The sequence below is a fragment of the Erpetoichthys calabaricus genome, chromosome 1 (assembly GCF_900747795.2).
Source record: "Erpetoichthys calabaricus chromosome 1, fErpCal1.3, whole genome shotgun sequence".
Classification (NCBI taxonomy): domain Eukaryota; kingdom Metazoa; phylum Chordata; class Cladistia; order Polypteriformes; family Polypteridae; genus Erpetoichthys; species Erpetoichthys calabaricus.
This window is the reverse complement of record NC_041394.2, coordinates 253,759,066-253,786,028: the sequence shown is the minus strand read 5'-3', so window position 1 is coordinate 253,786,028 and position 26,963 is coordinate 253,759,066. Positions and strand designations below refer to the sequence as shown.

The following is a 26,963-nucleotide window of genomic DNA, read 5'->3' as shown; positions in this document are numbered from 1 at the left end:
CAATCAGTCGGCCTTTCAAATAACTAATTGCTTCTGCTATTCTGCCTTTATATAAATATTTTTTAATGCATTGATTTCTCTCCTTGTAAAAATGAATTCAATGATTTCTAGGGCTGTGTAATAAAACAGATATTTTTAAAGCAAAATAACTTTTTCTCAATAGAAACATAAGACATGGTCGACAGAAAGTCGATATAACTCATTCCATCATGTTTTGACAACATGAAAAGCCAATGATAATGAGAATAGCACTGCACCGAACCAATCATGTGGCTGGAATAGAGTTACAGCCATGTCAGGTTAGGTTGACGCACACAACACGGAGCTGGCAGCAGCACACTTGCTAATGTTTGGATTGCAGCAGCTGTGCCTACCAGCACGCCAGGAGTGAGAGCAAGATTAAAGAAACAATGATGACAGAAAATGTTAACAAAAACTTGAAAAAAAGCAGTGCTACCGAAGAAGACACCCCAACAGACATAGCCCAAGACTGAGCGTGACTAGACTTAACTTCAGTAATTTTTCATACTAAACAGTATATGCTTTGTATGCTAAAATGCTTCTGTAATATATTTAAATGGGGTTATTCTAAGATTTTTGTTTCTTACATTGTTAAAGTAAAACATATAAAGTATATATTGAAATGCACGCACAGTATGCTGAGATTTTCTGTCATATACATTATATACTTCTATTTTAGTCTGACACACTATGTGCGCATATATTTAATAGTAAAGTTTTATTGTATTAAATGTTTCATGTTTGTAGTGTGCTTGAAGTGACTCCATGTGGCAGGTATTTGAAAACAGTAAATTCAGGAAGAGTTTGGTTAGAGAGTGTACTTATATTAGTTTTTTTGAACCCAAAAGTCCCCAAAGTGCAGGCCAACTATCAAATGCCTCTTTCTTCAGGCCGCCTCCTTGCCTCTCCTCCAAGACCTGTTCCTTACTTCACTCCCGACTCCAGCCCACGAACGGAGGGAGGCGGCCCCCTTTATAATCACCCCTATATACTCCAGGTGCCTCCCGACAATCTTCCGCCGGCACTCCCCAGTGTGTGGCGGAAGTGCTGGCTGTGCACCCGGAAGCACTTTGGGTGTCCCCAATCCTCTTCCCCCCCAGCACTTCTGGGTGTGGTGGAAGTGCTGAGGTCCAGGGCTCCAAAAGCATTGGGGCACCCCCTGGCGGTGACCACGGGCCCCTACAGGGTTGAGCTTCAAAGCTCTGTACCCGTGGTCCCCATAGCCACCAGGGCGGTCGCCCCCACGTGGTCTGGGGGAGGCGTAAGCCATTCTCTGGGGCGTGCCAGCCGGGACGCCCCCCCAGCCAACTGTGACAATACAGTGCATCCGGTAAGTATTCACAGCGCATCACTTTTTCCACATTTTGTGGAACACCCCATAATGACAACGTGAAAAAAGTTTACTTGAGATTTTTGCAAATTTATTAAAAATAAAAAAAAAACTGAGAAATCACATGTACATAAGTATTCACAGCCTTTGCTCAATACTTTGTCGATGCACCTTTGGCAGCAATTACAACCTCAAGTCTTTTTGAATATGATGCCACAAGCTTGGCACACCTATCCTTGGCCAGTTTCGCCCGTTCCTCTTTGCAGCACCTCTCAAGCTCCATCAGGTTGGATGGGAAGCGTCGGTGCACAGCCATTTTAAGATCTCTCCAGAGATGTTCAATCGGATTCAAGTCTGGACTCTGGCTGGGCCACTCAAGGACATTCACAGAGTTGTCCTGAAGCCACTCCTTTGATATCTTGGCTGTGTGCTTAGGGTCGTTGTCCTGCTGAAAGATGAACCGTTGCCCCAGTCTGAGGTCAAGAGCACTCTGGAGCAAGTTTTTTTCATCCAGGATGTCTCTGTACATTGCTGCAGTCATCTTTCACTTTATCCTGACTAGTCTCCCAGTCCCTGCCGCTGAAAAACATCCCCACAGCATGATGCTGCCACCACCAAGATTCACTGTAGGGATGGTATTGGCCTGGTGATGAGCCGTGCCTGGTTTTCTCCAAACGTGACGCCTGGCATTCACACCAAAGAGTTCAATCTTTGTCTCATCAGACCAGAAAATTTTCTTTCTCATGGTCTGAGAGTCCTTCAGGTGCCTTTTTGCAAACTCCAGGCAGGCTGCCATGTGCCTTTTACTAAGGAGTAGCTTCTGTCTGGCCACTCTACCATACAGGCCTGATTGGTGGATTGCTACAGAGATGGTTGTCCTTCTGGAAGGTTCTCCTCTCTCCACAGAGGACCTCTGGAGCTCTGACAGAGTGACCATCGGGTTCTTGGTCACCTCCCTGACTAAGGCCCTTCTTCCCCCGATCGCTCAGTTTAGATGGTCGGCCAGCTCTAGGAAGAGTCCTGGTGGTTTTGAACTTCTTCCACTTACCAATGATGGAGACCACTGTGCTCATTGGGACCTTCAAAGCAACAGAAATTTTTCTGTAACCTTCCCCAGATTTGTGCCTCGAGACAATCCTGTCTCGGAGGTCTACAGACAATTCCTTTGACTTCATGCTTGGTTTGTGCTCTGACATGAACTGTCAACTGTGGGACCTTATATAGACAGGTATGTGCCTTTCCAAATCATGTCCAATCAACTGAATTTACCACAGGTGGACTCCAATTAAGCTGCAGAAACATCTCAAGGATGATCAGGGGAAACAGGATGTACCTGAGCTCAATTTTGAGCTTCATGGCAAAGGCTGTGAATACTTATGTACATGTGCTTTCTCAATTTTTTTATTTTTAATAAATTTGCAAAAACCTCAAGTAAACTTTTTTTCACATTGTCATTATGGGGTGTTGTGTGTAGAATTCTGAGGAACAACATGAATTTAATTCATTTTGGAATAAGGCTGTAACATAACAAAATGTGGAAAAAGTGATGCGCTGTGAATACTTTCCGGATGCACTGTAGCTCCTACTATCAAAATATTTTGGTGTTGCCCCAGGAAATTTCTAAAAACACAGAAGCATATGATTATAACTAGCAGGACCAGTGCGCTTTGCATCACATAGAAATAGAGTTTTAATGATACATTACTTTTACGTTATTAAATTTCTCAAAATATTTAAACTAAAGGTTCTTTATATACCATGTTTTTTAGTTTGTCCTGTCGAAGCCAAAATGTATAAATTGTCCCTCTGATTGACTCTTGAACATGCCACATAAAACTGGACATACGAAAATTGTAATCTGAGGAATAAATACTTTTTCACCTTTTGCACACCCAGTTATAATTGAGGCTTCAATAAAGTTGGATTGCAATGTAGTCACTCTCAAATGGGTACTGTTACATAGTTTCAGAGCATTTAGATTTATTAACAACATTGTAGTGTACCAGCTTTAAGGAACAGTTTATTAGGAGCCATTCCGAAAGGATTAAGGGAATTAAAAAATTATATTGGATAATGAACCGCCTCTTCATTATCTCAAACAGAATCGATAGAAAAATATTTTTTTTTATTACAGTGTAGTTTGTCAAGCAGATAATTATTTATTTCCTCAGCAGTATTGTTTTTAGGCGATAGTATGGTTCTTTTACATAACCACAAATCAGTTTTTTTTATGTAAATTTATAATATCCAGGTAAAGTTTCTTGGCCAGTTGACCAAGTTTCCAGGATTGTTCAGAATTTCAATATCTCCATTAGAAGTCTCTATTACAGTATTTGCTCAGTTACCCATTTTCAAAAACAATTGTGAAAATGCACAAGGTAAGCAGTCTCCCTTCAACTGAGCTCTCATATTAATCGTAAGAGTTCATTTGTGAATTTGGATGACTTTATAGATGCCCTCACCTCATTGACCATTGTACATCTTAGAATAACTGGAAGAGTTTGTCGAAAATCGCCTGAAAACAGAACAGTCACTCCACCCATTAAATTTTCATTGTCACTTACATCCTTAAGTGTTTTGTTCAGAGCTTCTATTCCCCCTTTGTGGAGACAGTACACTCATCCCAAATAATAACCACACCGTCTTTTAAAAGTTGAGCTAGAGAAGTTCCTTTGTTGACATTATACACAGTAACTTCACTGTAAGTTAGATTTAATGGCAACTTAAAAGCTGAATGAGCAATGAGCAATAAAGTGGTAGCAATTCCACATACTATACTCGTGCCAAATTTCAAGGTTTGTAACACACTTGTAAGTAGGCTAATTCAATGCCTTGCCTCCCCCTAAGGGTTCCTAGGGGACTTATCATGAATTTCGTGTTTTTCCCATCAAGGTGATAGCTTTACACAGCTATGTGCCAAATTTCAAATTTATAACTCATTTGGAAGTTGGTTTTCAAAACTGAACAAACAAATATACATGCAAATATTCAGCTTTATTAATATTGGTTAGTCTTGGTCATGCTAAAAACACTTTATTTATGCATAGAGTGGCAATCTCAATATTCTGTCTATGTACGTTTTTCAGTGTTGCATTTTAATTTTCATAAGCATTAATAATTATTTTGCATTATCCTGGTAGAGTCAACGATCAAAGCAGAGTACAGTTCTTGCTCCGGTGGTTGATCTCAAGCGAGGCAGTTCAGCTGATGACAGGCAGATTTCCGATACTCCTCCTCATATTGGTGCTGGGTTAAAGGTAAGTAGAATACTGTGATTGAGAGGATACCAGTCTTGTCCTATCACGTTAGTACTTTTATTCAGTGAGTGTAAACTGATTTGTTTATTAATTTTCTCTGTGGATAGGCTTTAATGCAGTTGAGCAGACTGGAAGCACATTTGTAAAATTTTATTGTTTTATGACCAAGAACCTATTATGCTATCTATCAGTATTTGTATATGTTTTTTATTTGCATTTGTGAAAACTTGTAAGTCTAACAGTTGTATTTTTAATTAATGGGATAAGGTGAAAGAATTTTTAACTAGTTTTTATAATTTAAAGCTTTACAAAATATAATTCATGTTAACTTGAAAGTTGTTCTCCCCAAATTTCATAAAAAATGTCTCCTGCCCCACTAGAGGTCATAGTATTTTGGAGCATGTTTACATGAACATTATTGAGACTTACAAAGCTCTTCTCCTCCTTCACATGGGACAGTTTGACCATCTCTTCTTTCCTGCTCCATAAGTACTTACCAATCATTAAACATGAAAAACCAACAGTGAGGCCTGAGGGTGCTGTCTCCATATTGCTGGATTGTTTTCAATATACAGATTGAAGAACTTTTGCCACTCAGGCCACTCTGGTCTCCCAATAATACCTGGACACCTATGTTTCTTCAGTGCTGGAATACATTAGCTCTTGTGTCAATAGTATCATGACTCTGAGACACCTCAGAACCTACCGTAATCCTAAACTGTTAACGAAAAGTGAGGTCTGCCTACTATTAAAGAAACGTGATGCTCCTTTTAGATTTGGTAATAAGAAAGCCTACAGCTCATTGTAAGCTAACCTAAGGAGGAGGCAACATGAAAGCCAAATATGATCACAAATTGCAAAATAAGGATACTCTCATAATAACTCTGACCCTCTTCATTGGTGGCAGGGCATCCAGACTGTTATGAACTATAAACCCAATAACAAAGTCTTCACTACCAGCTATACATCCAGTCCTGAAGAGCTTAACAATTTCTATGCTTGTTTTGAAAAGGACAGTAAGGAAATACCCATTAAAATGGAGCCATCCACAAATAAGTAGCCTTCTGCACTCTCCACCAGCAACATGTGTGCTGCAGTGAGCGGGGTGCAAGTGCGTTAGGTTGCTGGCCCTTATGGTATCCCTGGCTGAGTGCTCTGGGCTTGTGCAGAGATCTGGAAGGTGCCTTCACTGACATCAATCTGAACTTGCCTTAGGAAGATGACCTTTGTGCCAGTGCCTATGTAATCCACCGCTGCTCGGTTGCACTCCCTCCATTGATAAGAAGTGCTTCGAGAAGTTGGTTCTTATTCATCTCAAAGTATGCCTACTTTCCACACTGCGTCCCCAACAGTTTGCATATCGCCCAAAGAGGTCAACTGAAGATGCTATTTTAATGGCTCTTTTCACAGCTCTGACCCACCTGGACAACAGTGATATCTATGTGAGACTTCTGTTCATTGACTATACAGTTAGGTCCATAAATATTTGGACAGAGACAACTTTTTTCTAATTTTGGTTCTGTACATTACCACAATGAATTTTAAATGAAACAACTCTGATGCAGTTGAAGTGCAGACTTTCAGCTTTAATTCAGTGGGGTGAACAAAACGATTGCATAAAAATGTGAGGCAACTAAAGCATTTTTTTAACACAATCCCTTCATTTCAGGGGCTCAAAAGTAATTGGACAGATTAAATAACTGGAAATAAAATGTTCATTTCTAATACTTGGTTGAAAACCCTTTGCTGGCAATGACAGCCTGAAGTCTTGAACTCATGGGCATCACCAGATGCTGGGTTTCCTCCTTTTTAATGCTCTGCCAGGCCTTTACTGCAGTGGCTTTCAGTTGCTGTTTGTTTGTGGGCCTTTCTGTCTGAAGTTTAGTCTTCAACAAGTGAAATGCATGCTCAATTGGGTTAAGATCAGGTGACTGACTTGGCCATTCAAGAATGTTCCACTTCTTTGCTTTAATAAACTCCTGGGTTGCTTTGGCTGTATGTTTTGGGTCATTGTCCATCTGTATCATGAAACGCCGCTCAATCAATTTGACTGCATTTAGCTGGATTTGAGCAGACAGTATGTCTCTGAACACCTCAGAATTCATTCGGCTGCTTCTGTCCTGTGTCACATCATCAATAAACACTGGGGTCCCAGCGCCGCTGGCAGCCATGCACGCCCAAGCCATCACACTGCCTCCACCGTGTTTTACAGATGACGTGGTATGCTTTGGATAATGAGCTGTTCCACGCCTTCTCCATACTTTTTTCTTGCCATCATTGTGGTAGAGGTTGATCTTGGTTTCATCTGTCCAAAGAATGTTTTTCCAGAACATTCTTTTTTAGATGTTCTTTAGCAAAGTCCAATCTAGCCTTTCTATTCTTGAGGCTTGTGAGTGGCTTGCACCTTGCAGTGCCACCCTCTGTATTTACTTTCATGCAGTCTTCTCTTTATGGTAGACTTGGATATCGATACGCCTACCCCCTGGAGAGTGTTGTTCACTTGGTTGGCTGTTGTGAAGGGGTTTCTCTTCACCATGGAAATGATTCTTGCGATCATCCACCACTGTTGTCTTCCGTGGACATCCAGTGCTTGGTTTCTTTCTCAGGATGTACCAAACTGTATATTTTGCCACTCGTAATATTGTAGCAATTTCTCGGATGGGTTTTTTCTGTTTTCGCAGCTTAAGGATGGCTTCTTTCACCTGCTTGGAGAGCTCCTTTCACCGCATGTTGTCTGTTCACAGCAAAATCTTCAACATGCAAGCACCACACCTCAAATCAACTCCAGGCCTTTTATCTGCTTAATTGACAATGACATAACGACGGACTTGCCCACACCTGCCCATGAAATAGCATTTGAGTCAATTGTCCAATTACTTTTGAGCCCCTGAAATGAAGGGATTGTGTTAAAAAATGCTTTAGTTGCCTCACATTTTTATGCAATTGTTTCGTTCACCTCACTGAATTAAAGCTGAAAGTCTGCACTTCAACTGCATCAGAGTTGTTTCATTTAAAATTCATTGTGGTAATGTACAGAACCAAAATTAGAAAAAGTTGTCTGTGTCCAAATATTTATGGACCTAACTGTAGTTCAGCATTTAATACTATCATCCCCTCTAAGCTAGACACAAAGCACAGCTAGCTTGGCTTTAGCACTTTCCTCTGTAACTATTCTGGATTTCCTGACCAGAAGGCCACAGTCTGTTAGGGTTAGCCAACCATACTTATTTAACCCTGACCCTGAACTCTGGTGTCCCACTGGGCTGTTTGATGAACTCCCTACTATATTGCCACTTCACTTATGACTTGTGTCCCCACACAGCGATCTAACACAATCATTAATTTTGCCAATGACACCATGATAGTTGGCCTTATCAGTAACAGTGAAGAGTCCGCCTATAGAGAAGAGGTCCAGCTCCTAACAGTGTGGTGTTTCAATATTAACCTGGCCCTGAATATCATGAAGACCAGGGAAGCTCATTGTGGACTACAGGACATTCAAAGAATACAGCCAAACCATCATATTAATAAACGGGACTGAGGTTGACTGATGTCTCCTGCTTTACGTTCCTGAGCGTTCACATTTCAGAGGATCTTTCATGGTCCCTCAACACCTCCACCCTGGTCAAGAAACCACAGAAACATTTTTACTGTTTAAGAAGGCTGAAGAAAATCCAATGGTCTCATCAGATTCTAATCAATGTCTATCACTGTGCCATTGAGAACATGCTAGCCAATTGTATAACAGTTTGGTATGGTAACTGCACACTCATAGACTGGAAGTCTCAGCAGTTGGTTGTGAAAACTGTCTCAGCCCATCATTGGTGCCTTGTTATTTGCCACTGAGGACCTCCAGCGCAAATGGTGCATGTGAAGGTCAAGTAGCATCATCGGGAACCACTCTCACCCCAGCCGTGGTCTGTTAACCTTTTACCTTAAGGGAAGCATTACAGGAAAACGCAATAAATAGAAGAACCTTTTGGACCTTCATCGACCAGAGAGAGAAGGAAAAAAGGCTTGTGACCAAACCCAAAGCCGTAATGATATGGAGGCAGCTGCACGTATATATGATGATTTGGATGAGGCAGTGAAACTTCGCTGTAGACACGACAAGAAAGACTGGCTCAAAAAGAAATGCAAGGAAGCCCAAGAAGCAGCCAAATGGAACGACACCCATATGTTGTACCGAATTGCCAAAGATCTCTCAGGGGTCTGGAAAGCCTCGTTGGTCCCGATCAAAAATGAGACTGGGAAGTTGCTCCTCACCAAGGAGGACCAAGGTGCTTGGTGGGTTGAACACTAACGTGAGACACTCAACCAAGCATACCCGCCTGCCACCTACAACTTCAACCAAGAAGAAATGCAAGGGGAGCTGGATGAGATAGATGGTAAGTACGCCCTGGAAGAAGTTCAAACAGCCATCAAGATGCAGAAATCAATCAAATGGCTGGTCTGGATGAAATTAAAGCTGAATTCCTGAAATATGGGGGCCCAATCATCAAAGCCAAGCTTGTGGATCTGTATAATGCATGCTGGTGGGATAACACTGTCCCTGAGGACTGGCAGAAAGGCATCATTGTGAAGTTGCCAAAGAAGGGAAATGCAACCGAATGCACAAATTGGTGGGGTATTACCCTGCTGTCTGTGTTAGCCAAGATCTTTTGTACAATCTTTCCTGCGCCGAATAAAAACAGCCACTGACCAACGCCTATGAGAAGATCAGGCAGGCTTTCGGTAAGGATGGTCATGCAGTGATCAGATTTTCATACTGAGAAACATCGTTGAGCAGTGTGTGGAATATAAGCAGCCACTGTCAATCAACTTTAAGAAGGCATTCAACAGTGTCCATCGTGAGTCCCTGTGGAGCAATTTGCAGATATATGGTGTCCTGAGGAAGTTTATTGCCACCTTCCAGTCCCTCTACCACCACTCAGAGCTGCTGTGTCAAGATGAACACGGGCCACACCAAGTTCTTCAACATTGAGACTGGCATCAGACAAGGGAGCATTTTGTCACCCATTCTATTCTTGGTGGTCCTTGATTTCATCATGAAGAAGGCCCTAGGGCCAGCGGTGGGTGTCAACTGGGGCAAACAGTACTGGCTTACTGACCTCGAATTTGCAGACAATGTTGCCTTGCTTGTGGAAGATGGTCACCATCTGAAGACACCAACAACAAGCTTACGGCGAGAGGCAAGGAAAGTCGGCATGCAGATCAGCACTGAGAAGTCTAGTGTCATGCACGTGTGGGTACAAGTTGGGGTGCCAGAGATCAATGTCAACGGTCAAAATCTAAAAGTAGTTGAAAAGTTCACGTATTTAGGAAACGCTATCAGCTGAGATGGAGATGCAAAAATGGGCGTCAAATGCCGCCTTAGAAAAGCCATTGCAAGTTTTCAACAAATGCGTATATTTGGTCTTCTTCAGCCATCCTGCTTAACATCAAGCTTTGCCTATATGCATCCATCATCCTTCCAATGGCGACTTGTGCTGCCAAAGCTTCATCCAGTATCACCTGGTAGGTGAACGTGTTTCACCAACGCTGCCTGCAGCGAATACTGTGCATTCAATACTTTGATCACATTACCAATGACGAGGTCCTATGAAGAAGCAAGATGCCAAACCGTAGTACGATCATCGCACACTGCCACCTAAATCTTGCTGGATACATGATCCACATGGAAGAAAATTGTATTCCCAAGAAGGAATTTTGATGAGTTCCACCTGGAGGCTGACGAGGAAAACGATGACCGCGATTGACCTGGCGTTGCACCTTCATCAACAGCCTCAAAGCCCTCAACGTCTCATGGGACGAGGTTGAAAACTTCTCCCTTGAAAGTTCAAAGTTTATTGTCATGTGCACAGTAAGGAAACATGTTTCCCTGTACAATGAAATTCTTTCTTTGCTGTCCACACCAAATACAAAACCAACGTATAAAGATAAGCATAAATAATAAGTACCAGATAGATAATAAGTAGCAGAGGCAGCATAAAGTATAAAAACAGAATAGAAATATAAAGTGTAATGTGCAGGTAGGTATGTGATGGACAAGTTAAATACAGTTACAGTTATGTGAGGTAGATAGACTGAGGTGAACCACGGTTATAAACTCCAGTCAGTTATTTAGGAGTCTAATGGCCTTGGGAAAGAAAGAGTTCTTTAGCCTGGAAGTCCTGCATTTCATACTTTTATACCTCCTGCCTGAGGGTAGAAGTGTGAACAGTTCATGTTGGGGGTGGGTGGGGTCCCTGAGGATCGAGGCAGTTCTCCTGCGGACTCTGCAGTTGTAGATCGCACTTGATGGAGAGCGCTTGTTGCCCAATATGCTGTTTAGTGTGAGTAGGGAAGAAGAAGACATGCCAGCACCCGCAGGCTCAGGAATAGTTACCCTATACCATCTACCCTGTAGCTGTCACCCTGTTGAACTCAAAATCTGATTGCAAGGCCACCTTCACCCTTTTCACCTCACCTTAAAAATCATATATGTACACCTTAGAACTCTGAAACCACTTCAGGTCTATCATGTTTGTACTATAGACTTGGACTGTTACTGCCTCTGGACTATAAGGGCTCTGCTGCACTTGTACATATACAACTGTCTGCATGTTACTGTTTCTATTATTTAAACTGGTTTTATACTTTATTGTACTTATTGTATTCTATTTATACTGTACCTGGTGGGGCAATGTTCCACATACAGGATTTAATCGACATTGGGCTTCCTTGTCTATGGTTCATCGGTTGGATCAGGTCTCTGGTTTAGTTCTCCTGCATTGGCTTTCCAAATGAAGCTGACGAGTGTTATCCCTCAGTAACAGAAAACATTGTTTTCACGCTGTTTAAAAGTGTGGATCACGACCCTAGTCTGCCAGTCATGAGGTACTGTCCCAAGTGTGCCAGGACACTCAAACAGTGTCAAATCTAGACAGCTTACATTTTATTGAAAAATTACTTTTTTGTCAATGTGCTAGCCTTCCTATACCACTAGTATTCACAAAGAAACCAAGCATTGGTATTATGAAAGGTATTGATGACCTTTTAGCCACAGCTCCTTATAGCCACCTCCCCGACTAAGGTTCCATTCAGAGTCCGAAATGGAGGAATCCATTTAGTGATTAATTAACAGTTGAGCGCCTCTTGTTACCCTAGTATCTATAAATACACCCTTAGAACAGTTGACATCTATACATATGGCCAACTTTCATGTGTTTTTTTTTTCTTGTTGAACTCATGCTGCTGGTACGGCAGATCTTTATTTTTTTCTGGCCAGGAAGAAAGATGCATCATTGTATGTGCTCGGTGTGTACTGCAAAGATGGCACATGTCAACAATCCACTAAATATTTGCTATATGTTTGTTGTTCACTTGCATTTTAGTTTTTGTTGCAAATGTCCATTTTGTTCAAAGAACATCTTGTAAGTTCACCCTTGTTGGACCCTAGTAAGCAAGAAGCATTACCAAGAGATCCATAATGCAACATTTCATGTTTGAGCATTGTGCTATTTCAGGCAATTTTTTTTCATTTTATTTTATTCATGGTTTATATCTTACTCTCTTTTAATGAAGAGATTTGTTTCATAAGGTGAAAGTGAAATTCCAAAGTAGATATATAATAATATAAATGTCAATTACATTATCCTAGATAATATGTATAATAGATTACTTTGAAAGCCCTCAGAATTGCTCACAACTTAAGTAAACATATAGGAAAGGCAGTGCAAAGACATCAATGTTTCAACTTTATTTTCACATATGTACTTGCATGTTCTAGACATCTCTGAGTGAAATTTGAACACTTACAGTGTAATGTCTTTCTTTATGTTAGTGTCTATCAGTATGTCAAGATGCCATTCTATGGATATGATGACTCGAAAGTAAATAACTTAATCTGAATGGAACTTGCTACAGTCGTTGTAAAATTGTTGAATATTATGTAAAGCCGCTACAGTAGATTTTCCTGTACAGAAGTAATAATTTTGCAGATTTTCACTCAGTGGCTTGTGATATTTTACTACTAAAATCATAGCTTTATGTATAGAAAGTCATATCATGAGTTTCTGTATAGTAGAATTTTATTTTTAATTTGCTATGTTAATGTATGTTTGTAGCTAATTACAACTTACAACTGATGTGTTTTTGATGATATTTTCATTAAGGGAAACGGTTATGAAATTGTTTTTTTCTTTCTGTTTTAATTTTTTTTAGGACTCATTGCCAAGTGGGTTCTCTTCAGGAGACGTTTTAATTCCTTTAGCTGATGAATATGACCCAATGTATCCTAATGACTATGAGAAAGTGGTCAAACGGCACAGGGAGGAAAGGCAGAGACAGCGTGAGCTTGAGAGACAAAAGGAGATTGAAGAGAGAGAGAAGTATGTTTTTTTTAAATAAAATTTTCTATGTCTTCATTTTAAAAAGTGCTCTTGTTTATAATAAGTAAACTATAAAGTGCATTTTTCATACTGTTGCTACAATAACTTATTTGCTTTCATTAGGAGACGAAAGGAAAGACATGAAGCAAATAGTGGTTTCTCTAGAAGGCCTGATCCTGAATCTGATGAAGAGGAGGACTATGAGAGAGAAAGACGGAAGCGAAGTAAAACATTTCTTTTATATAATTTCATGCCACAGTTATGGTTTGTTTTCTGCATGTATGAGAAGGGTGATATGCCTGCATTGGCTGCAGCGAGTTAGAAATATTTTTGAATGGCTGGATTGCTTTCAAAGTGTCAACGGAGAAACATTTTCTACAATGTGTTGATAGATAATGTTGGTGTAAGCAATGTTCTGAGATTTTTCAGATTTCATGTTAAGATTACTATTATCAGGTTGAATGTTGATTAGCACATGCAAGTAAAATTTCGCTGTACTCTGTATATTTGACTGTAATGATCCTGTAAACCTATAAAAGTGTAGACAGACTAGGTTTTAATTCTAGCCTATAATTAAATACTCCACTAGAACTTTTATATAAAGATACTGCATTAAGTTCATGAATTTAAAATTAACACGTAGTGCATTATATTTTTTCCCAACATGAAAGTTCAACATGAGCTTTACTGTCTTAAGATGTATAACGTTCATTGATTGTCCTACTGCTTTAAGTGATGTATATTTGGAGTATGTGACCCTTTTTAATGTACTTTGTTATTGAAATTTAGCTTGACAATAAAAAGTGTAGTGAACCACCCTTCTGCTATTTGCATCCAGCTTATAATACTGCCAAATGGATTGCAAAAATACAGTAAGTAAAAATTCAGGTGTAATTTGGTCTAATCTCTTATACAAATTTATTGCATTAGCCTTCATTGCACTCTTGGCAGAAACATCTGAAAGACATACTAAATTAAAATGCTCTTCTATTTAGAACACTCACTTAAGTGTTTTAAATGCAAGTGCATTTTATTTAGTATATCTTTCTGAGGGGTGGCGCAGTGGGTAGCGCTGCTGCCTCGCAGTTAGGAGACCTGGGCCCTATAAGTTCTCCCCATGTCTGCGTGGGTTTCCTCCCACAGTCCAAAGACATGCAGGTTAGGTGCATTGGCGATACTAAATTCTCCATAGTGTGTGCTTGGTTTGTGTGTGTGTGCCTTGCAGTGGGCTGGCGCCCTGCCCGGGGTTTGTTTCCTGCCTTGCGCCCTGTGTTGGCTGGGATTGACTCCAGCAGACCCCCGTGATCCTGTAGTTAGGATATAGCGGGTTGGATGATGGATGGATATCTTTCTGATGCTTCTGGAAGTGTGCAGTGAAGACTGATGAAGTAAAATGGTCTTGCATATAGAACACTCTTTTCAGCTGCTAGATCTTTTGTCATCAAAGTACACACTAATGAATATGGGGCATTGATGGGTGTGTAGCCAGTTAAGTAGGTGATGAGACATTTTTTCCAAAACCATAAAGGATGTTTAAAATATTTTATTCCTGACCAGTTTAACAGTGCTGATTTAAGTGGGCTAATGATGGATGAGCCTCACCCTACTTCCTTTCCTTCATTTTCTTGAGGCTTTATTTTCTTTGTTTTTTATGCAGCTATACTACTTATTAATACAGGATACTCCATTTAGCATAACTTAATAATATGGGTATTTTTAAAAAAAATTTACTTGTTTAGTAATTATTAATTTTCCCAAAATGGTTTGCAAAAAGCTAACATTCTGACATTAAGAAGCTCATGTTTGACTAATAGTTGTTCTTTTTGTACGCATTTTGTGGAATTCATGATTATTTTAGAAACTAGACTTAAACAAAGCTCATAGTAACTACCGTAGATACTCGCGTATTAGTCGATCTCGCAGATAAGTCGAGTGTATTTTTAAGCCGAAAATTCCGAAATTTGTTATGACCCGCGTATAAGTCGAGGGTAAAACTTGACAGCTATCAGAGATAGAGGGCGACAATCAGCTGTTAATGGCGACAAAACTCACTGTCACGTCACAGGCATTCCCTCTGTGCTTGGAGAAATGCTAGACTCATTGACTTGGCAACTAATCCTTGCGTGTGCGTGAGTTGCGAAATGTAAACAAAGGCAAGATGGCGTCGATATGTCACAAGGGAGCGAAGCGAGTGCAGAAAAGAAAACACTCAGTAGACGATGTTTTGCACATTATCGCTGAGTTGGACTCTGATTTTTCAGAATCGGATTTTATTGACAGTGATCAGGAATCGAGCAAGAGAGTGAGAAGCCGGCATCAGCTGATCGGACACCAGCCGGTGCCGCGCCAGCTGATCGGCTGCCAGCTGAACGCATTCGCGCAGCCGATGCAGCTACGGCAAGGTTTGCATGGGAGGAATACCCAGACATTGATCCATGGGAGCCGAACTGGCTACTGGACTTCACAAGACAGCATGGCTTGCTGTTGGACACGACAGATCACCCGCTGCTGGACTACTTCAGGCTGCTCTCTCCTGATGCTGCTTTTCAGCTACTGTCAGACGAGACAAACAGGTAGGCAGAGAAATTTCTTGAATCGCGGGCTGCGCTTGCATCGCATTGATAGCGTGCGTTACCTTGGTTCTTTTGATTCCAAATCAGGTTGCACGTGGCAGCTAATGGTATGTTTGTTATCCAAAACCTGCAAAAGCTAATGCTCAGATTCAAGTATTTCACAGTTTAAAGAATTATTTAATGAAATTAGAAAAAAAACTAGCCAATTAGCAATAGTATTGCTGGCTTATAATTATTTCAAAGACCATGGGAAACGGCAGATGACCGGTGACTTAACACCGTTAAGCGTTGAGTGTACAATGTCATTACCCAAATTCTATGGACAATTGTGTTGCCCCGCGGATAAGTCGACCCTGTTTTTTTGAATGAATTTTAAGGCATAAATTTTTCGACTTATACGTGAGTATCTACGGTAAATGTTTGTAAAAATTAAAGCACATACTGCATGTGAATTTTAAATCCATCTGAGAATAAAGAATCATCCATCCATCCATCCATCCATCCATTTTCCAACCCGCTGAATCCGAATACAGGGTCACGGGGGTCTGCTGGAGCCATGTAAATGAGAAATTGGCCTGAGTTCAGTAAAAAACTAAAGTAGTCACCCTTCATCAAAAGACTGGTCATAATGAACTATGCAGCTACTATGCTTAAATTCTTTAGATGTAACCTTGTGAGAAGATATTTTTTTTTCTTGTAATTTATGTTTATGGTTAATTAAATGGTCATATACAAATTCTTCTTAAGTACATATTTGCATTTTCTCTCCCATCTTTTAAGTACAATCCATCAAAATAGCTTCAGTTTTTGTGTTCATATTTGGCAAGTTTATCATTTAGCTGATAGCCTCCAAAAATTTTCATGCTTTTGCTGCTTGTATTTGCCACTTTTTATTTCTCTTTGGGGCTACATGTTATCTGATTATTGAAGCCTTGTAATTCCACTAAGCGCTGTTGGATTTTCTTGTATACTATAAATCCTTACACTATTTATATCATGCAAATAAAAGTTTCTTTTCAACTCAGTGCTGAACAAAAAAAAAAAAAAGAAATAGAAGAAAGGTGTGGAAAAATTGGAAGGAACATAAGCTCACAAAATGATATTAAGCTTTGCAAAGTGAGAGGTTTCCATGATTTTTTTTAAAGCTTAGTTTTAAATGAGAAGGTTAGAGAAATGAAACTGATGTATCATTTGCACTTTGCTGATCTGCTCATGTTGTTTTTTTTAAAAGAATGAAGTACTTGATTGCTTTGCTTTAATACAGTAAATCACTAGTACAATTTTTTTATTTAAACTTTAAAATAAGTGCAAGAAATATGTCTCATGTCTTCATTAAGTATTAAATATAAGTCCCCTCCACAATTATAGGGCCCTATGGAATCCATTTTATTTTTTTCACAAATTCCGTGTTATCTTTTTTTGATTTTCAGTTTTCACTGTTTTATTTTTCCTTGATTCAGATTTTTGGGTTTTTATGTTTTTCTTCTGAAAGTAGCAACTGCTACAACAAAACAAAAATTAATGAAATGGCACTTTACATACTTTTTAATAAATAGAACACTAGCAGAACTGGACCGTATTTTGCAGTTCCATTCATCATGTAGGAACCCAGATTCTCCATGATGCTGTATGCTGCTAAAATGTCATTAAGATTCAGCTGGTTGTTGTGAAGGGACTGTGCTGCCTGCGAAAAGGTGGAAAAGTTGCAGCTCTCCATAAAGATAACATCTGCCAAAAAGTACTGGTCGCCAGTACCTGTAATTATGCAAATTATTTCTAATGGTTCTTAAACCTTAAATGTTTACAGATTGAAAACGCGCATCATTACATCTGTAACTTCATCTACTGCATATCTTGAAAATAGTTTGCTTTTGCTTTGTAATTAATTAATCCACAAGACACTAAATTGAGGAATTAAACAGAAAAAAAGAAAAAGAGACCCGCTTTTAAGGGCTCGTTGCATGTGAGAAGCCCACTCTTCTGCCCAGGCCTGTCGGTGCTGAGTTTATAACGGAAGAGTCAGATGTGGACTTTGTGTGCCTCGTCACCATAAGGCAAAACATTTATTAAATCCAAAAACATCATTGTTAATTTTGAAAAGGGAACCCGTTAACAACCAGTGCTGTTCACTAATAACATTTTTCTATGGGAAAGACTGTTAATACCGGTTAAATATAATTTCATGTACAGTTAGAATTGCCTACATAAAAGAATTACCATACAGCCAAATGTTTAATCGCCTATCAATATTTTGAGAACTATATGCTCTTGGCTATCAGTGGTTTCATTAACTACAACATAAAATTTATTGCCATGAATCTTTCGAAGAACGGCGTCAATATGTTGTTTAAAGACACGGGGCAAATGAGTTTGACGAAGACTGCTTTCATTTTCTGGCAGCGCACCTCCTTGTTTACAATGCTTAATAAAGAAAGGACACATCTTCCTTATTTTTTCGAGCAGTATGTCTGACTCGCCAAAGTATCTTTTCATGTCCAGTATATGGTATGCTGGCAAAATTTGCAGAAAAGTTGTTGTTCAGATTCGTAAAAGTCACCAGGATATTGGTGTGCCCACACTTTTGCATTTAAGCTCGTTTTTCTTATTTTTTTACGTAGTTAGGGTATCTGATACAGCTCGCTTCGACATTTCTGTCTTCTGTCTAGCTAGCTAATTTGCGTGCCATTAATGAGAAAACATACAGGAAACATGCAAACACATAGAGGCATGACTGAATTTCTACAAAGAATTGCGTTCGATTGAAAAACAACAAACTAGAAAATAGTATCTGAATGATAGAACTACAGATTGGTTTAATTTATTGAAAAGTTTTGTAACAGTCACCTCTTCAGTCTCTAAATTCCGCACATTTCCATTTTTATGTTTTGATTCCATCCATGTTCTCTGCATCGCAGAAATCATAGGGCACTACAATTATTGTCACCTCTTGCAAAGATGAGTAAAAAGGGTTGAAAAAAAATCACCTTTTTGTGAAACACCTTAAACTCACACTGAAAAAATTAGAGTAATCCATCCTTTAATTTAAGTAAATTTATTCTGAGAAAAAAAATAATTCCTCATCAAGGTTGGATTTTTATCAGTTTTTTTCAATGTGAGAAACGTATAAATAATTGTGGAGGGGACTCTGTGTATAATATTCTTTATAAAACAGTAGAATTTCTGTGATATTTTTAAACCTTCATTCCTTCAGACCACATGATCTGCCTCATTTCTAAGCAAGTATTTTAAAGCCTAATTTAAAATAGTTGATATTGTGTTATATTTAAAAACAAGAAAACCTGTGCAAGCTATGTTGTTACTGTTTCAGTTGTGAGTTTTGCTTGTTGGAGCAAATGTGTTTATGAAAGTGGCAGATGCACAGTAAGATTTTGTTTTACAATTTATAGCTAAAGCAGAAGTGCTGTTTAATTTAAGATACTTTTTGTTGAAGTGTGTCCAATTAATATGAACGTTTTGGGAAATTGTTACACAATACATTTCTAATACCATCCATAATAGAATAGAGGAGCATGGTACAAATTATACATATGATAGAAATGTTGCAAGGCTAGAGGTATACAGACTTCCTTATTAATTTCACAGTTGCATTGTGCTTTTGGAGCCATGTTATAATAACCATTCATTAATCTTTTAAAACTTGAATTTACTAAATTATTTTGGAAAGAAAACGTATTGCACAAGGTATTTTTTAATGTAGTAATGAATTGATAAAAATTCAAGCAATTACTTCACTTTTACAATAAGGTTGCTTAAGGTCTCTTGCCATAATTTAGCTGTGTTACTTTTAGAGCATGTGTCAAATTCTAGGCCTGCAGACTGATCCAGCTTTTGGACTTTTTAAATAGGGTCTGCTTCATCAATATTCAAAACATGCTATGTATGGTCTGCGTTGATTGTTACTTTTTTCAAAGACTCTTTTTAAAGTGTGTTTCATATGTAGACTTTATTCATAAATAATTTATATTTATGCCTGCCATTAAAATGCGCCTTCAGTGTCCGCTCGCATTTATCTGTGCAGCATGTGAAATGAATTTTAGTGTCAGTTTTTGCATAACTACTGTATATGTGAAACAACACATGGCTGTTTTGGTCATCTCTCGTAACTAACTTTACAAATACTGTACTTTCCATAGTGACAATACCATACCTTGATGCATGAGTACCGATATGCATCAACCTCAGCAAAAAATGCATCCTTTGCATTTACTTTGTCATTCAGTTTTGTCTTAGGTAGAATGCCCAAAGGGGACTGGGCGGTCTCGTGGCCTGGAACCCCTACAGATTTTATTTTTTTTCTCCAGCCTTCTGGAGTTTTTTTTTGTTTTTTCTGTCCACCCTGGCCATCGGACCTTACTCCTTTCTATGTTAATTAATGTTGTCTTATTTTAATTTCTTATTTTGTCTTTTATTTTTCTTCTCTCCATTATGTAAAGCACTTTGAGCTACTCTTTGTATGAAAATGTGCTATATAAATAAATGTTGTTGTTGTTGTTTGTCAGTTTGGTTTTGATAGATTCCATACTGGCAAGAGAAAGAATAATATGTATCTCTGATTGCAGTGGTTTGTATTATGAATTTACTATTTTTGTTTGCATTCATGATTGTGATGTCTCTTAATTTAAACAGAAACATCCTAATTTTTTTTAGATACAGGAGGAGCCACAATTGCACCTCCGAGTTCTTTGGTTGAAAAAGACAGAGAACGTAAGTATTGTAAAATACATTTCTATATAGGTTTTAGCAACAAAAAGAAAAAGAATAACTGATGTTGTACATACTATAAATGGTTGTTAAAGAGGCTAAAGTGTCCAGCCAAAAGAGAATTTAATATAGTAAAAGTAATTTTGCAAATAAGTGGTCCATATTGCTGGTATGATTGGGTCACTTGAATTTTCTTTTGAGAAACAGTTTTGTTCCTTCGTTGTTAAGTAACCATATAGTAGAGAAATGATATTATAACTTTCCCACCAAAATGTTGGGACATATCATGCTATATATATTTTTGGGCTTGAGGTGTTTTTTGTTGACAGAAGATGTTGTTAGGAAAGAAAGTATAGATTGATCCACTTCAAAATTAAAGTCCAAAAGGAGTGTGGAAGTTGTATACTACAACAATAGCCAGCTTAAGTTTAGCAGTGGGTTGTTTATATCCACAAGCTGAAAATCCAAAGAAACATTTTTCATGAGCAGCAGAGATTTCAGAAAGCTTTCAGTCTATATGTAAGTTTTTCTTCAGGTTACTTAGACAAAATCTTGCTGTGCAAGAACTATTGTCTCATGAAGGCATTCCTCTGATTAGTCAGAAGAAGTTCAGATGCTTTACTTGTTATGCATTGCCAGGTGTAGCACTGCATCTTGTGGCATGAAGAAGATGAAACTACTTGTACAACATAAAGAAAAATTACAAAAAAACAACTTTAAATAAAAATTAATAACATAGCAAAACTTAAAAAAAAAAATCACAGATCAAAAAGTAATGCATACCTGACAATGTTACCTTAGTAATTATGACAATATAATAATAAAATGTAAATAAAAGTTAATAACAAATAGAAACAAAATCAAACATCACAAATAGAATCAGCATTGTGTGTTGATAATACAGGATGTCCATATTAGAAACTCTCTGCATCAGTTTGCTTCTTTTATCTACAATTAACATTAATAGTAGAATTTATGAAAGAAATTTAAGTAATGGTTTTAGGCATTTAAATATTGCCTAAATAGAGTAGCAAAACATAACAGGTTTTAGGTGTAAAAATTTAAACTCTGGCAGAACAATGCAAAAGCACCTTCAGTAGTGTTTGCTAAAGAGAGGTCAATCTCAGTTTATTGCCACCAAAATTAAGTCCGCCTCCTCCTCTCTAAGGACTACATTTAACAGCATCATTTTCCCCCACCTCATATCATATGTATTGCTTCTGCTAAAATTGTATATTTCCCAAAGGAAATGTTTTCAGTATCATCTCATCATAATCATAGTTGTTACTTGTTAATCATTTGGTTGGTTTCTGAAAAGTGTCAGTAGTATAACCGGTGAAGGTAAATAGTGGAATAGTTACAGTAGTGTTCAATGAAGCAAAATACATGCTTACTCCCTGAACTGGATGAACAGAAATTAAAAGAATGCTTCTTTATGCACTGGATTTTTATTCACATTATTTGTAAGTAATTCCAGTACTAAACTATTACATTTTTGACCTTAAAAATCACTTACTACATTGTGCATGTAGTTAATTTGTTTTAATTTTTTCAATTTTTAGTTGTAGCTGCATCGTATGGGTATGAAGAGGAAACCAGGCCTCGTATTCCCTCTTCTAAAGCAGCAATTCCACCACCAATGTATGATGAACCAGAACGAGCCCGATCTCCACCACTTCCTAGTAGCTCTTTTATTGCAAACATGGGGTATGTAGAAATATTTAGTTCTGTTAGGACTGGTAAGAATGAGTTGGGTGTAATTATTTGTCAGAGAGAACATTAATCAGTGTTTCACATTGTTTTATGCATTTCTTGTGTTTTTTTGATGACTAAAAATACTTTTATTTGTCATGAATTCATATCTGTGAATGTTTTTTTTTTCTTTACAGTGGGACAGTGGCTCATAAAATTATGCAAAAATATGGTTTCAGAGAGGGTCAGGGTCTTGGGAAACATGAGCAAGGCTTGAGTACAGCCCTTTCTGTTGAAAAAACCAGCAAGAGAGGAGGGAAGATCATTGTGGGAGATGTTACAGACAAATGTGAGTGTTATGCTGATGCATTTCAAGCAGTGAAAAAACTGCCTTAGGCGTTAAAAATATTCATGGCATGAAACATACTATCAAAGACAGTACCTGTTTACACTCATTAATATTTCTGAATTAGTATAAAATTTTGAGTATTCAGTTGTTTTATTTCTTTTTGAAATTCCAAGAATATTGCATCAGTCTTGGGGCAAATACAATTTTTTTTTTATTTAAAAATAAAGCTTAATGAATGACATGACAGTAATTCAAAATTATAAATTTTCCTGTGGTCTTTGGAAAGCTACTTGTAGGCATGCTAGTGACAGATTAAAAGATAAATGTTAACAATGTCATTCTTATAAGTGTTTTATCTCTGTTCTCATATCGGCAGTTGTTTAATGTTTTTTTTCTCTTTCCCAATTTATTTTTTGATTTTATAATGAGTTTTAAACTAGTAGCTGAAATGATGAGGATCATTGCTTAGTACACCATTTAAAATAATATAATGTTGGTTGTAACTCTACCTATATAAGCAACATTTTTGTGCTGCCTAGAACAAAATTGCACATTTTTAAATATTTCAAAGCTCAAAAAAAAAATAACAGGAATTAAACTAAAGAAGACAAAAAAAGACTTCTTCCTGCCATGCTTCGGCTTGACTTTGGTATACATGGCATAGGTGTGGATTCCAGCATGCTTTGGTTCTGCATCATGGTTATTACTGTACATTATTGGACATGAAGACTCAGAATATTATTGGAGAATTAGAAAGATCCTACTTCAGCATTAGATTTATTTTCCGAAGCTAAGGAATTGATGAAAAATAAATGGAATATTACAGCACACTTCATGGAAATAACGAGTATCAATAATGTTCAGTGTTTTGTTAATGGGAAATATTTTAATAAACATATATCTTCTAACCAAATTAACCAGTAGAATATTCAAAGTTACTGTATTTCCCTGTTTCAATATTATTTATCATCTTTAGAGTGGTGATGTCTCCTAATATAGACATTTTTTTATGAATACCAGAAAAAGAGTTTGTATGATAAACCACAATTAGATGATAATACATTTTGCATACATATTTTGGTGCTTTTAACAATTTAGCATTAAATATGCAGAATGCTCATTAAAGTGGAATAAACTTTGTTTATATATATATATCTTTTCTATAACAGCAGCAGCAAGTCAAACTGCCATACCAGGAAATGAACTACCTTTGTGGGCTTCAGGTACTTTTTCAGTAGTTATTATGTGCATTTACTTTATTAGTTTAATATCAGTAGAATGAGTAGTCAGCATGTGTTACAAGTTTTACTAGATAAACTTTTTTCCCCCACCAGTTTTAATTTGACCCTGTGCAGCATATTGGAGATTTAATATAATACATTGTGAATCTGAACTGAAAGTAATGCAAATTTAAACTTTGAAGATGTATCCTTGGAGTTTTCAGCAATTTTGTGCATGTATGGAAAGTTGAGGATTTAAAAAGCTATTTCACTTTCTGGCAAGTTATTCTTTGTGCATACATTGCTTTTGACTATATTACTCCTAGAGTTCACCTAAGTTTAATAACAGTTCAGAGTATTTTTGATTTTTGCAGATTGTGCTTTATCCTTGTCTCATAAAGTAAAACTATGATATACATTTCAACTGGCATTACTTTTAGTATAGCATGTCTGCTTTCGAAAGTTTCATAAGTATTTTAAGTACCGACATACACTGTATGCAACTTGAGGCATTCTTGCTGTTACGTGATATTAAGAGATTTCAAAAATATGGTTTAGGACACATTTTGAGAATTAGTATTTACAGTTTCATTTTTAGTATTTATTACCAGACCAGACAAAAAGTACACAAATGTATAAAAGGTGTGTTATGTTAGAAGTTAATTTCAATATTTTTTAAGTTAAAATATATTATTTCACAGTCATTGTGTAGTTTATCTTTTCACAGACAGTTGTTTTGTTAAATAAAGCTGTATTGAGTAGCTAAATGCATCTCACTGAGTGGCTTACATTGGTCCAACAAAGCAAGGCAGCAGATAAAAAGTGAAACAAAAGGCTTTGAACTTAAGTAATATATCCCTTTCAAAGCTCTTGGTTTCATTAAACATGTCATCCACATTTTGGATGTGTTATGGCAATAAAATAATTGAGAATAATGACATTTATCACATCATTTTAGCGTATTTTTTTCCAGGAAATGGCTGCTTGTTGTCAAGTCAGCTAGCTTGGTTGAATTTTAATGTCAACAGGGAGATACCAGGAAACCAATTGGAAACACTCCTGGATGGGAGAGAGCAGAAAAATCTGTGTCTGTAGCTGTTTAATGTGAAATAGCCTTCTAGCTAAAAAATAAATACACAATATGTGAAAACAAAATGAAGAAAGTGTGTGCCTACATTTCCTATTGACTCATTACCCTTCCCTGTTCCTGGTACTCAGAAGCTGTGGTATGTAACTCTTAGGTCAGATGTAGATACCTCAGTTGAAGAACTTCAGGAAGGTGATCTGTGAGTCGGTGGCCCCCATTTCTTACTACCTTAATTATTTGCTGCCTAATCCAAAATAATTGCTACTCAAAAACCTTTCTGCAACAGAAAGTACAGCTAGCATAAGAAATTCCATTCATTGTTAATGTAACTTGTAAGATGACTGTATCTAGTTGGAAATGCCATGGTAAGTTGTACTCATCATTGCCACATTACATTCTGTATATTATGGTCTAGAAGTTGAGACTTATATATCCAAAGTTATGTTATTTTCAGATTGTCTTCATCAAAATAGTTTAGGCTTCTTTTGGTTTATTTTATTCAGACATTGACGAATGTGTTAAGTGTAAACGTATACTTGCATGCAGTGCTAACAGATTCATGCAATTAAGTCTTGCTCAGTCAAATACTATCTTAAGAGCATGTGGCACAGGGCAGAAATCAATACTGAATAGGGCAATAGTCCCTCATTGAGCACACTGTCAAACTGTAAATTCACCATTGATTGTGACCAGATTGGAATCAAACTAGGAGCGGTAAAATGAAACCAGTACGTCTTATTTTGGCTGTTTTTCAAAACCCCTCTCTAAACTGATCAACACTAAATTTATTCTTTATTGAATATGTTTCTGAATGGCCTGTGGATTTCAGATAAATATTCACTGAATCTTTTTCCTCTTTGTCCCCAAAATATAAAAAGACATGTTGCATTTGGCTATACAGAAGCAAGAAAAATATTTGTGAAATAACATATTTTTAATAGCGATGGTAAGCATGTGTGTGTCTGTCTGAATATTTAGAAAATAATATATAGCCTTGAAAAAGGTGTATCTGAAGTGTTCAAACCTTTCTAAAAGTACATCAGTAACTTTAGCATTTGAGAAGGTAGCATGCATGCTTCGGGGGGTCAAAGATTATCTGCTAGATAGATAGAGCACTTATCATAGGCCAATAAGAGTCCTGTATCACTTCAGTTATTCAGTGGCTTATATGCTCAAGCTTGGATTTTTATTTTTACAGTTTAAAAAAGAAAAGGCAATAGTTTTTGTAATAATGAAACAAATGAACTCTAATCACAACTTTTCTCATCTGTTTTCAAAAATGTAATGGTGCTTGATAACTTTTTAGTTTTTTAAAGAGTTAAACTTCTAAATTTATATGATAAAAATTTGGAAAACAAAACTGAACAATGTCAGTGACTATAAATCTGCTGTTTCTGTATTCTGCCCAGTTTGTAAAGACTACATTTTTGTTCAATTTAATTTACAATATTTATTACATTGAATACCAACATTTGCACTTTCAATTAAAAAGTATGTCTAAATTTGTTTATGGTATATAAATTGTTATTTCTATTTGAACATTTTGAAGCAGAGTTATTTTTCCTTCTGTTGTGTTTGGTTATTATTGCTTAATCATTAACTAGATGTATTTTGAACAATCAGTATGGTTATTATTGCTTAATCATTAACTAGATGTATTTTGAATAATCAGTAAGTAGCTAAGAATGAAAATATTACTTTTATATACTGTACTACTTATAGTATTACTGCAAATCTTTGGCAAACGTACATCTAGTGAAACATCGTCTCTGTTCAAGGAACAAGACCAGAATTGTATGCCACAAAATTTCATTTTTTCATTCTTCAACTCTCTCATTCTAATATATGGCTAGAGTCTAGCTCAGCAGCAACAGTTGTAAAAAGGGGGAACCAGCCTTGAAATGGCTTCCACCCTGTCAGTTGGTATATTCACCTATATAGCATTGCTGGACAGGCTAAGCAGTCTGTCTTTGGACAGTCTACAGAAAACCACCCAGAGATGTAAAATAAAGTACCTTGCTACACAAGTAAACTGCAAATAAGGCAGTTTTAGTGATATTACTTATTTTTATTTATTACTTTTAATTTTATTTCAAATTTTAAAAATATCAACTTTTCCATGTAATTCTAATTTACTCCTTTTTTCCCCCTGGTGTTAACTTTCATTAGATTCATCAAAAAAATCAGAGGGAAATCCATTAACTGAGATTTTGAAGTATCCTACAAAGGTTGTTTTGCTTCGGGTAAGAAATTCTTCTATAACTTATTTGCAGACTAATTGTGCTGAACAACAGAGTTAATATCACACAGACTGTTACTTATTTGTTTATGTTAACTAGC

General features: G+C 37.3%; 1 protein-coding gene across 1 annotated transcript in view; it reads left to right on the top strand.

Annotated features, from left to right (window-relative positions):
* rbm17 (RNA binding motif protein 17) overlaps positions 1-26,963 on the top strand; it is a 55,927-nt gene that overhangs the window by 3,495 nt on the left and 25,469 nt on the right. Inside the window, exons 3-10 of the mRNA XM_028814181.2 lie at positions 4,492-4,608; positions 12,814-12,980; positions 13,104-13,204; positions 20,222-20,278; positions 21,838-21,982; positions 22,165-22,316; positions 23,486-23,539; positions 26,793-26,866. Coding sequence (XP_028670014.1) covers positions 4,492-4,608; positions 12,814-12,980; positions 13,104-13,204; positions 20,222-20,278; positions 21,838-21,982; positions 22,165-22,316; positions 23,486-23,539; positions 26,793-26,866 — 867 coding nt within the window. The remainder of the gene's footprint in view (positions 1-4,491; positions 4,609-12,813; positions 12,981-13,103; positions 13,205-20,221; positions 20,279-21,837; positions 21,983-22,164; positions 22,317-23,485; positions 23,540-26,792; positions 26,867-26,963) is intronic.